General features: G+C 34.4%; 2 protein-coding genes across 4 annotated transcripts in view; both read left to right on the top strand.

Moving 5' to 3' along the window:
* The window catches only part of LOC125650654 (endoplasmic reticulum membrane-associated RNA degradation protein-like), a 45,465-nt gene extending 34,679 nt beyond the window's left edge, over nt 1-10,786 (top strand). Inside the window, exons 16-18 of one of the 3 annotated variants that reach the window (XM_048879113.2) lie at nt 5,369-5,464; nt 6,663-6,828; nt 8,697-10,786. In XM_048879113.2, the coding sequence (XP_048735070.2) occupies nt 5,369-5,464; nt 6,663-6,819 (253 nt within the window). In that variant the 3' untranslated portion in view covers nt 6,820-6,828; nt 8,697-10,786. Of the gene's footprint in view, nt 1-5,368; nt 5,510-6,652; nt 6,829-8,696 lie in introns of those variants that run through there. The other 2 variants (XM_048879112.2, XM_056166369.1) reach the window with 2 other exon arrangements.
* LOC125650655 (alpha-2A adrenergic receptor-like) lies at nt 8,708-10,786 on the top strand. Its single transcript, XM_048879115.2, has one exon. The coding sequence runs from the start codon at nt 9,297-9,299 to the stop codon at nt 10,578-10,580; it is 1,284 nt and encodes a 427-aa protein (XP_048735072.1). The 5' UTR covers nt 8,708-9,296; the 3' UTR covers nt 10,581-10,786.
* Nucleotides 10,787-13,321: the final 2,535 nt, after the last annotated feature.

Genomic DNA, 13,321 nt, shown 5'->3' with positions numbered 1-13,321 from the left:
ATTATGTTCCCCAAACGGAGTTTGGGAACATATTGGTTTTACTCTGTTTCTAATTAAGGTCTTCGTCTCAACAGGAGACCTTATAGTGATTCTTCTGTTTCTTTTCCTTTATTATTAGGGTCTTCCGTCTTCAGCGGAAGACCCTTCTATTATTCTATTGTTTCTTTTTCACTTTTATTATTATTCTTTTCTTTTTCTTACCGATTTTGTGCAGAGGATTTCTCGAAGATGGCTTGATCGATTTACTTCAGATTTTCAGGGTTAATGCATCTGAAGTTTATACCATTGTATCGATTAGTGTTGACTGAAATTGTTTTAATATCTCTAACCAAAGACTTTCAAAGGTAATATTAAATTCTGTCATTAAATGCTTATAAAATAGATGTTTAGAAATTTTACATACTTTTATAAACCCCATCCTATTGAAAATAGATATTATATTACATTTACACTCAGTTATATTTTTATACCCCCAGAACGAAGTTCTGGGCGGTATATAGGAATCACTCTGTCTGTCCGTCCGTCTGTCTGTCTCCAGATTCGTGTCCGGGCCATAACTTCTTTGTTCTTTGACATAGGCATACCATATTTGGCACACAGGTGGATCACCATGAGACGAAGTGTCGGGTACTTTCATGACCTCTATATGACCTTGACCCTTGACCTTAAGGTCAAAATTGAAGGTTTTTTACAATGGATTCGTGTCCGGGCCATAACTTCTTTGTTCTTTGACATAGGCATACCATATGTGACACATGAGTGTATCACCATGAGACGATGTGTCATGTACCTTCATGACCTCCATATGATCTTGACCTCAAGGTCAAAATTAAAGGTTTTTACAATGGATTCGTGTTATGGCCATGACTTCTTTGTTCTTTGACATAGGCATACCATATTTGACACATTAGTGTATCACCATGAGACGATGTGTCAGGTACCTTCATGACCTCTATATGACCTTGAACTTTGACCTCAAGGTCAAAATTGATTATAGGGTTTTGACATAGTCATACCATAAGACATGGGTGTATCACCATGAGACTATGTGTCATGTACATTCATGACCTCTTTATGACCTTGACCTTTGATCTCAAGGTCAAAATTATAGGTTTATACCATGGATTTGTGTTCGGACTATATCTTTCTTTTTCTTCTACAAAGGCATACTACATGTATATTTTTACACTCAGGAAAGAGGTAATTTATGCCTATTAACAACACCCTTTGGGAGATTGGGGTAAGCAGGGGGTATTCTTAGTGAGCATTGCTCACAGTACCTCTTGTTTGATATTAACATACAAATATTATATTAGATATAAACTCTGCTATGTTTTATGATATTTATAGCATAAAAACATTATATTAGATATAAACTCTGCTATTTTTATGATATTAGCATACAAACATTGTATTAGATATAAGCTCTGCTATGTTTTAAGATATTAGCATACAAACATTATATTAGATATAAACTCTGCTATGTTTTTAGGTTACCTGAGTAGACTCAGGTGGCCTATTGCAATTGGTTTTCGTCTGTCGTTGTCCGTCGTGCATTAACAATTGAACATTTTTAACTTCTTCTTAATAACTACCAGTCCAATTCTTTTCAAATTTGGTATGAAGTATCATTGGGACAAGGGGGACATAAATTGTAAATTTCAGAACTCCAGCACACCAGGGGCCCTAGGGGCGGTGCAAAAACTGCCCAAAATTGACAAATTTTCAAAAATCTTCTTCTCAAGAATCACAACATGTAAGAAAAACTAAATGCATAGTGATGTAGAGCAGCAATGCCTCTACCAAAATTGTAAATTTCATGATCCCCAGGGTAGAGGTTCTGACCCCAGGGCGGGGCCAAACATGTTATATATTGTTTATGTGTAAAACACTTAAATTACATCTTTAATGCTATTGATACTAAATTGAAAGTAAATAGATATTTAGAAAGAACAGGTGGTCCTTTACCAAAATTGTAAATTTGATCATTCCAGGGGTAGGGGCTTTGGTATCTGGGTGTGGCCAAAATGGTCAGTTATCAAATGTGTGAACAATAGACATTTTTAACTTCTTCTTGATAACTATCATTCCAATTCTTTTCAAATTTGGTATGAAACATATTTGGAACAAGGGGAACATAAATTGTAAATTTCAGGATTCCTATACGCCCTGGGGCCTTAGGGTCAGGGCAAAAACTGCCCAAAAATGACAAATTTTCAAAAATCTTCTTCTCAAGAACCACACATATGTAAGAAAAACTAAATGCATAGTGATGTAGAGCAGGAAGGCCTCTACCAAAATTGTAAATTTCATGATCCCCGGGTTAGGGGGTTCTGACCCCAGGGCGGGGCCAAACATGTTATATAGTGTTTATGTGTAAAACACTAAAATAACATTTTCTTTAGTGCTTTTGATACTAATTTGAAACTAAATGGATAGAGCAGGTAGTCTTTTACCAAAATTGTAAATTTGAATTTCCCCAGAGTAAGGGTTTTGACCCCAGGATGGGGCCAAACTTAGTATATAGTATTTATGTGTAAGTTTGCTGATACTGTATAAAATCTAAATGCATACTTAAAGAATAGCAGAAAAGGATGTACAAAAAATGGTGAATTTCACAACCCAAGGCTATGACTTTAGGATGAGTTCAAATTAGTCATATATTTTGATGTTTTAATGATAATACAACTATTATTTAAAGCCTTTCATCAGTGTATGCACTTCTGAGGGCAGTGAAATTTTAAGAACACATCTTGTTTTATACTGTTGCTGAACATTAGAATTTAGCTTAGATATTCAAAATAGGATTTTTTTTCTAGATTTCATAGCCCATGGAAGTAGTGATACTTTTTCACTAGTATTCAGGTGACCGATAAGGCCTGTGGGCCTCTTGTATGATATTAACATACAAACATTATATTAGATGTAAACTCTGCTATGTTTTATGATATTAGCATACAAACGTTATATTAGATATAAACTCTGCTATTTTTATGATATTAGCATACAAACATTATATTAGATATAAACTCTGCTATGTTTTATGATATTAGCATACAAACATGATATTAGATGTAAACTCTGCTATGTTTTATGATATTAACATACAAACGTTATATTAGATATAAACTCTGCTATGTTTTATGATATTAGCATACAAACGTTATATTAGATATAAACTCTGCTATGTTTTATGATATTAGCATACAAACGTTATATTAGATATAAACTCTGCTATGTTTTATGATATTAGCATACAAACGTTATATTAGATATAAACTCTGCTATGTTTTATGATATTAGCATACAAACATTATATTAGATATAAACTCTGCTATGTTTTATGATATTAGCATACAAACATTATATTAGATGTAAACTCTGCTATGTTTTATGATATTAGCATACAAACATGATATTAGATGTAAACTCTGCTATGTTTTATGATATTAACATACAAACGTTATATTAGATATAAACTCTGCTATGTTTTATGATATTAGCATACAAACGTTATATTAGATATAAACTCTGCTATGTTTTATGATATTAGCATACAAACATTATATTAGATGTAAACTCTGCTATGTTTTATGATATTAACATACAAACATTATATTAGATGTAAACTCTGCTATGTTTTATGATATTAACATACAAACGTTATATTAGATATAAACTCTGCTATGTTTTATGATATTAGCATACAAACGTTATATTAGATATAAACTCTGCTATGTTTTATGATATTAGCATACAAACATTATATTAGATGTAAACTCTGCTATGTTTTATGATATTAACATACAAACATTATATTAGATGTAAACTCTGCTATGTTTTATGATATTAACATACAAACGTTATATTAGATATAAACTCTGCTATGTTTTATGATATTAGCATACAAACGTTATATTAGATATAAACTCTGCTATGTTTTATGATATTAGCATACAAACATTATATTAGATGTAAACTCTGCTATGTTTTATGATATTAACATACAAACATTATATTAGATGTAAACTCTGCTATGTTTTATGATATAAACATACAAACGTTATGTAAAGGATACATAATTAGCCAAAAACTGTTCATTCTGTGAGAGAAAGAACTGATCGAGGCCTGTAGGGCCGAGACCAGTTCTTTCTCTCACAGAATGGACAGTTTGAAGCTTATATCCCACTTAAAACACTACATCTTTTGTTCTAAGAATGGACAGGCTCAGGTAAACCCATTGACAATGATAATTTTTAATAAAGCTATTTTTGAATAGTCTGACAATGTAACCAGTCTTGTTTAGAATTCTGTTTCTTTATAGTTCACTTATTGAACAGTGTCAGGTAAGTAATCTTGTACTGCAGGTTTTATATTCACTCACTCTATATTACTGAGCCATATCAACATATCGTCCTCTGATGTGGAGAGCATTTGCATTGCACAATCAAAATTTAAGGATTTCAATGAAAATACTGTGAATACTATCTTAATGAGTGTTATATTCTGGATATGGAGGGGTGAGGAAGTTATGGATCAGGCAAATTTTGATCTGAAAAGCATTGTTTTCAAATATTTGGATGAGGAAATAATTAACGCCGGCCAAAAGAACCCAAAATGCCCATCTCGTGAAATGAAATGAAATCATTTATAAAAGCGAAAATAATAATTCATAATTAGGATATGCTACTAAAGAAAACATAAAAAAGCGTTGTGAAAAAGTTTCAGAATGTGTCTCTGGATCCAGCGAAATTCAAATACAGCATGGGAAATTCAAATACAGCATGGAAAATTCAAATACAGCATGGAAAATTCAAATACAGCATGGAAATATGTCTTTCAAATTCAAGTTTTGATGCGATATATAATGGCCTGTGGAATTTAAAAAATGTGAATCTTAAAGTTGGAGCAAAAAATTCTACTAGGGGGAAATATCGTTTTGAGTGCTTCAGTGATTTTTTCGATATCCATGGTGATTTTTTCTTGTAGGGAATTTAAAATTAAATTTGTATCTCTTTGACAAATGTCTTGTCTTTCTCTTATTTTTAGCCTACCAGTAGACGTCTAATAAGTTATTGGGTTTAGCTGGCACTGTCCAATAAGTTGACAATTACTCTCCATTATTTTTAAGAACGGACAGTATCTGTCCATTCTTAAAAATAATGGACAGCAATTGTCAACTTATTGGACACCTGCAGGTAACCTTTCCACTACAAGTGGACTTTCTTATATATAAAAGCCGAGAAAGACAAAGGATTGCGTAACAAAAGTGTTTTAAATTAGATATAAACTTTGCTATGTTTTATGATATTAACATACAAACATTACATCAGATATAAACTCTGTGATATTTTGTCATTTTTAACAGCTGTCCATTGCTTCATCACTGCAGTCACTCTGTCCTACTTTTCTGCTCCTGGAAGTTGTACACACTCAGCCAGTACACAGGAATGAGAATCATCAGGTACCAGCATTTCCCCAAGCTTTACTTGTTAATATTGATCATCAGGTACCAACATTTCCCCAAGCTTTAATTGGTAATAGGATCAGGTATATACAATTCCTTGAGCTTGACTTGTTAATAGTGATGATCAGGTACACGCATTTCCTCGAGCTTTATTTGTTATAACAAATATATATATATTATTTATTATTTAGGGGGGGGTGTTGTTACTTGAATCGGGTTGTCCGTCTGTATACACAATGGTTTCCGGGCTCTAAAGCGTTACCGATTTGGGGTCAAAGATCAAGCGCACTGGACATCAAAGAAGCAATCTGGTTTTTGGGCTCTAAAGTGTTAGATCATAATAAAACGCATATTTAATTTCATGTCTTGTCCATTTCTCCTTAGAGAAGAGACTATGCAAGGTTTTGTCATGCCCTTTCTTTTTTACACTCGGGGAAAGAGGTAATTTATACCTATCAACATTACCCTTAGGGAGATTGGCGTAAGCGGGGGGTATTCTTAGTGAGCATTGCTCACAGTACCTCTTTTTAATGGTGATCATCAGGTACCAACATTTCTCCAAGCTTTACTTGTTAATATTGATCAGGTACCAACATTTCTCCAAGCTTTACTTGTTAATATTGATCAGGTACCAACATTTCTCCAAGCTTTTCTTGTTAATATTGATCAGGTACCAACATTTCCGAGAGCTTTACATGTTAAAGACACCCCTTGAATGTACATAGGTGCAATTAATAAAATCAATGGTTGGTCAAGAAGCGTCATTCTGAGAAGCAATTTCTTCCTCTGCAAACTCAGGTTCGAACTGATATCCCACTACTTTTTCATTATTTCATTCACTTTCTGATGATGACAGTGTGATTTAAGCATTGATGCAGTACAATGTGCCAAAATACAGTGTGTCCTACTGAGGTCAGCATCAGTGCTGCCCTCTAGTGAATGCTAGGAGATAACCCCGATTTTATCAATAAGGAAACCCTACAGGGAGGTAATGATATAATCAATAGATTCCTTAATATTTATGTAATATCTCCTTCCATGAAGAAAGCTACAATGATTTTCAGAATTCATTATATACATCAAAATGATAATTATTTAAACCCTTTGTCACATTTTCATGTTCACTTCCTTTAACAAATTATCACCTAATGCCAGTCCATATGATTAGACACTCATTATTACTAGTATATTGCAGGTTTTTGAAGCTGTTTTTACAATTTGTTGAGAACATGAGAACACTGACTAGCCCAGAGAAAAACAAATGGACAGAAAGTATTCATCTGTACAGAGAATTTATACCCAAGATCAGGGACATTCTTACTGTGATATTGGGGAACATCGTGTCTCACTGAAGTCAACAGGTGAGGCTGTGCTCTTTATTTCCAGAATTATGTACAATGAAATACAGTTAAATCTGTCTAGTCCAACACCTGTGTACTCCATTCCATTGTAAATTCTGTATACAGTTTAAACCTCTGTAATCCAACACCTGTGTACTCCATTTCACTGTAAATTCTGTATACAGTTAAACATCTCTAGTCCAACACCTGTGTACTCCATTTCACTGTAAATTCTGTATACAGTTAAACCTGTCTAGTCCAATACACGTGTACTCCATTTCATTGTAAATTCTGTATACAGTTAAACCTGTCTAGTCCAATACACGTGTACTCCATTTCACTGTAAATTCTGTATACAGTTAAACCTCTCTAGTCCAACACCTGTGTACTCCATTTCACTGTAAATTCTGTATACAGTTAAACCTCTGTAGCCCAATACCTGTTTACTCCATTTCATTGTAAATTCTGACTTTAGTTTTATTTCCAGTAATCTCTTTTTCCTGGTCCTTTACACTGTGCAATTTGATATCCTGTCTAATCTGACTTCCTGTCTAATCCGACACAGACTTAGAACTAGGCAGAAGATACTGTAGTACACTATGCAATACTGTAAATTCATTCATTTTCATGAGGGGTGGGGTTTTGTGTTTTGAGGGGTGGGGTTTTGTGTCATGAGGGATGGGGTTTTGTGTTATGAGGGGTGGGGTTTTGTGTTTTGAGGGGTGGGGTTTTGTGTTTTGAGGGGTGGGGTTTTGTGTTTTGGACATACACATGATTTTAAAGAAAAAAAGAGAGAGGTCATTGATTTACACCTACAAACATAAGCTTACGAAAATGAAATATCAGTGTCAAGTAATATGGTGTTCTTTCTCAAACCATAAAAAAATTGACAAAACAAAAATAAATAATTGTACATTATACGGTACACATGGAGAAAGTCTCATATATTGAGGAAGGAAATAAATGACTTTTTTGAAACCTTGAGGAATTCTGTGTAAAATGGTAGTAATTTAGTAAATTAACTCATTAACTGGGGAAAAAAATGATAGGGTTTGAAAAACGACTAGATGTGATCGATTGATTTTATATTGTTTTAACGTCACGCCCGAGAATGTTTCTCTTATATGGAGACGTCACCATTGTCGGTGAAGGGCTGCAAAAGTTAGGCTTATGCTCCGTGCTTACGGTCTTTTAGCTGGGAGGGATCTTTATTGTGCCACACCTGCTGTGACACGGGGCCTCGATTTATGCGGTATCATCCGAAGGACCGCCCCGTTTAGTTGCCTCTTACAAAAAACAAGGGGGTACAGAGGACCTATTTTTACCCTGGTCCCCACGGGATAATTATGTGTGAAATTTATGATATATACTATATATCTGTAAATAAAAAAAAATTGTTTTGATATAGATGATGATGATGAAATTATTGCCACGCTGCCTTATGCGGTCATTGAGAAAGGAAATGAGGAAATTATTTGATGTAAATGTCAGAGGATCATACAAGATATACATTACATTTGAAATTCACATTTCCAATGTTTTTTCTACAAATCTAATTGTGATGACTATTTCCTCATTCAATGTATTGCAGTTGTAAATCATGCGCGTATGAATACAGATACATATAGTACGTCTAATTTTAACAATGATATTTATTTCTCAATTGGACTCTATTTTAGTGTACATATATAATAGATTGATGTAATTAATTCTATATCACTGAAATCTCAAGAAAGAAATCATAATTTATTTTAAACTTTTTTGCATGTGCTATGATTTTATAAAAGACAGAGAATTACACTTTCTTCTTATATAACTCTACTTTGAATTCCGTAGAAGACACCTTGACATTTTATAAATAACTGTTTCTTTTTCTTTTTCTTATTAAGGTAGATAGCAATGTTGAGGATTACCTGCTCGGAAACTTCATCGGATAAAATCATATTTTGCCGTCTCAGCCATGTATAAGCAGATACACCTTTTGTTTGCGAAATGCGTGACATTTCCATTGATTTTAGCTCTAGAAAAAGCCTTGTCACAAACCTACCGTTTTGCAAATTAATTAAATGTTTGGTCTCTGTACACTTTGAAAGTGATGGAATAAAAATAGATATGTTTGGGAACCATAGAATTCCGCATATCATAAGATAAACGCTATTGAAATTGTCTGACAGATTAAGCATTACAGCGAGTTTCAACATTTATATGGTTGGGATTGATAATGACATTGAAACATCAGGACTTGGTCTTACTAGAAGAAATATAAAAAAGTGTGATATTTGAAAAGCTGTTGTACAGTAGTTTGAAACAATGACACACTGGATGCACAAGTCTTGTGGGAAGCAGCACTGATGAGGTATTGTGCTTTATATACCATGTTAGAGCAAGCTGAACAACGTCACAGGTAGGGTGATAATTGACAGGTATTAAGAAGATCTTTTTACATCAGATGCGGTCTTTAGATCCGTAGTTGTCAAGACAAAGAAAAGATGGAGAATGTCTCTACCTCATTCGGGAATTTTGGTAACCACACTTCGCACAGTTTCAGCGTTTTCGACTATGGGTATATAGTCATCACGGCTCTGCTCACACCTTCCGTTCTGACGTTTAGCACGTTAGTTATAGTGGTCATAGGCCAATTCAAACGACTGCAGACACCCACCAATTTCTTCATTGCATCTTTAGCTTCAGCGGACATTTTGGTTGGGCTGATAACCCCTGTGTTCACCACCTCGCTACTCCTTCCGGCGGATCTAAACCACGAACTCATGTGCTCGATTCCCAGTCGTCTGCTCATTCTAGCTTGCGGTGCGTCCATCCTTTCCTTGGTAGCAGTGGCATTTGATCGCTATATTGCGTTGACGAATTCTCTAGAATACGTTCAAATCATGACAAAGAAGAAAACCTATGGTGTAATAGCGTCTGCGTGGCTCTACTCTGCTCTGGTCGTTTCTATACCAACAGCTCTCACAGAAAACCCGTCAGTAAAAACAAATTGCGGATTTGGACAGTTTCACCCTCGCGTACATCTTTTATTCGCAAGTATGTTGTTTTTCCCGGCGTGTGTTCTTATATTTTTCTGTTACTACAAAATATTCACTATTGCTAAACACCAAAGCAGAGCAATTTACGATCAGGAACAATCCGTGGCAAACGCAATTCACATGAGATACGTGAACAGAGACTGTAAATACGCGAAGACACTGGCAGTCCTTATTCTGGTCTTCATTGTTTTCTGGTTCCCATTCCAGTTCACATTGCTAATGATCGCCCTGACTGACATTCAAGTATCTGACGAAGTGCTGAATTATCTTTTGTACATAGCAGCATTTAACAGCTTGATGAATCCATGGCTGTATGCATACAAGAACACTCATATTCGATCTGCCTTTCGGAAGATTTCTTCCTCGGTATCGACTGCTTTTAGACAGACCACGCGCCATTTATCAACGTCCAGTCCAAAAGAACCTTCTCTATCGTCCGATTACAAACTCAATCGGACAGACAGTCGAATGGAACAGGTGGACATCGTACAACAACTACAACTAAACTCGGATATGTTTGCAGACGACTGTTGGGCATATGAGCCAAAGAAAATGTCTATACAGTCTGTTGGGTCTACCATCACTCAAAATGGACGCAAGATAGTGGTCCCTAGTTTGGTTATCGAAGACATGGAGGGAACGTCAGAAGCGAATATTCAGAAGACAGAGTCTGTATCAACATGTGATTACAACACGGCGAACAGTCAGTATAGTAGCGAGAGATATTAATCTGGATTAATCTCGGACTCGGTGAGCAGAATTCATAATCTTTGGAGTTGGTATCGTTGACGATGAAGTTTAACATAAACCTAGACTTTTCAACGATCTGACATTCTCTATGCCTAGCTGCTAATAAGTGTTATAACGGAACCTTGCTGCTAAAAAGTGTCATAATTGAAGAATTTGCCATTAAATATTGTCAAAAGTTTTAGAAATGTAGTGATTTGTATATTAGTTAAGTAGTCATAGACGACAAGACCTGTGTTGCAACAATGCAGCGTAAATATTAACGCGCTTCATTAGAAGTATACCGGCATGCATACCGTCACGTGTTTTTAAAAATGAAATGTATTTCTTTTTCTACTTTTATTTCTGTCGGAAGTGCCAGTCGTTAGATTTATCAAGTAGCTCTATATTCATACGCGCATTGTTCATAACTGCAGCGTGTTCATGGGAAAATGCCTATCACTACATTTTGTAAAGATATCAAAGGTAAAAATAAAAAAAACTGTCCACGAATGCGTCAAACACAATTTAAGATTTGTCATCGATTTTTCTCCAGTACCCGATCTTTGTAAGGACATACTGATACACCAAAAATTGTTTTATATTTTGTAAAACTATTGTAAATGTTTTAATTTTGATAAAATACATATTTACCACTAACATTTCCAATGTAATCGTCCTTTCTTTTCCATTATTCACAAATCTTTACTGGAAAATTCAATAGAAAAGTTGAAATGTAGAAAGTTCAAAGATGCTATTTTTGTGACCTGCATATATGCATATATAGATAGAAAATGTAGTATGAAAAATATGTATTCGTCTTGAAAACATCTTTTCACTGACTTTGAGAATGTCTTCTACACCAATACATTACATGTAATATTCTATCCTTTGGCATCTCTTGTCTTCATTGTTGTAAAATCATCTCATGTTTGTCTAATTTGGACTCTGAATTAGAAATAAAGTATTTTATTCTGTACTGGAGTCTGCACTAGTAAATGCAGACAGAACAGGATTATGGCGTGGTAATTCAGGACTTGCGTATAGCGGATGATGCTCAGTGTGTTGTTATGCAATCAGAGAAATCGATATCATTTATATCACCCAGAAATAAGTACAGAAAAATCTACACAAGTAGTATAAAGATAATAACAAAGCCGATTGAGTATATTCGACTAGGTTCTTTACTTCTTCAGGATATAATGAAGGAAGAAACTAGTCGATTATACTTGTACTCAATCGGCTTTGTGATATTTCCGATACAAAGCGACAATAAAGAACTAAAATAAAGTACTAACGGTCTCGCGTGCCTTGCTTAGTTCAAAAGAAGGTGTTGCACGTCTCGTATTAATTTTCCTAAAGGTGCTGCATGAAAGATCGATAAAATTAAGTTATTCAAATTTATGATAAAACCAATTGGAACTTATGTCTTGATTCAAACATTTGTGAAAATAAGTTTAAAAGATGTGTATTGACAAAAATTAGCCAAAATGATTCGAGTTTAAATCAAACAATAAGCGAATTATATGATTTTTAGCGTCAAAATGGAGGGTGTCCCCGAATTTCAGAAAAAACTGCCTCCGTGAAACAAAATAAATTAAGCATGAACATGTTCAAGTTTTTCACTAAAAAACTGTCGCTTTTAAATTTTGTAAATTTCAAAAAATCGAAACGACTTCACTGATATTATTTTCAACTTGACCTGTAGTAGGGTGTACTTAGTAATGTATGGTCTGCTGCGTGGTTCAGTGGTTTTAAAGGTCCTCGACTTTTATAGGTAGCGATGCTTTCTTTTTTAAAACGACCGGGTCGAATCCCTCACGAATACATTTTTTTTTTCATATTACGTTTTCCATTTAGATTTTTTTTTCTTAATTGAAACACACTTCTAGTTTTTATAAATGTTTCATTTCAAATCTCTGTTTATTACCATGTGCCGAGTTTGAAATAAGCTTCCAACCTGGACACTGTTTACTTTGTGAATAGGACTCGCAACAAACATGCCAAATACAGCATGCATACCTGTGTTTTAATTGTCAAGGTTGTATGTTTTTCTGAGTTGTTTTTTTTAAATAGTGCAATGTATTGTTTTAAAAAATCTTCTTAAAATTGAACCACAAAGGCACCGTATTGCAACCAACACTGTTCATATTTTTCTGTATGTCAGTTTGAATGTCAAATAAACATTGACATACATGTAGTATAGAATATTAAATAATTGATACACTCGTAACATGTAACCGTATACATGTACATTGTATCTGATACCCAGAAGGGAAAAAAAGACAATTTAATTTTCACAATTTCAAAAATTATAATGTATTGACATATAAAATGCATTAGGTTTGTCCTTAGTACTGGGGAATTCTACAGGTATTTAAATGGCAAATACGCAATAAGAGTATAAATATGGATGAAGGTCAGTTCTACGTCACGAGTGCTGGCACGGAGCTCCGATTAGGGAAAATTCTCGATTCGGTGCAACACCCTCTTTGTCACGATTTGCTTAGAGCTGGTATTGTCTGTACATACGAACGTAAAACACTAAACAAACTAAACTGATGAAATAATAGTAAAATGATTGTTTAATCTGACACCGCCAATTCACGTTGTTCAACTTGACTCATGTCTAAGAGAAAGCTGATTACAAATAATGCGTTACTAGCTTTTTACGATTATTGCTTGCACTCGTTTTCATTTTTGAGCATATTCACTTATTAATACATCACTATTTTTCATGAAAT

Source organism: Ostrea edulis, chromosome 5 (assembly GCF_947568905.1).
Source record: "Ostrea edulis chromosome 5, xbOstEdul1.1, whole genome shotgun sequence".
Lineage (NCBI taxonomy): Eukaryota > Metazoa > Mollusca > Bivalvia > Ostreida > Ostreidae > Ostrea > Ostrea edulis.
The sequence above is the reverse complement of the archived record's forward strand: the minus strand, read 5'-3'. Positions and strand labels throughout refer to the sequence as shown.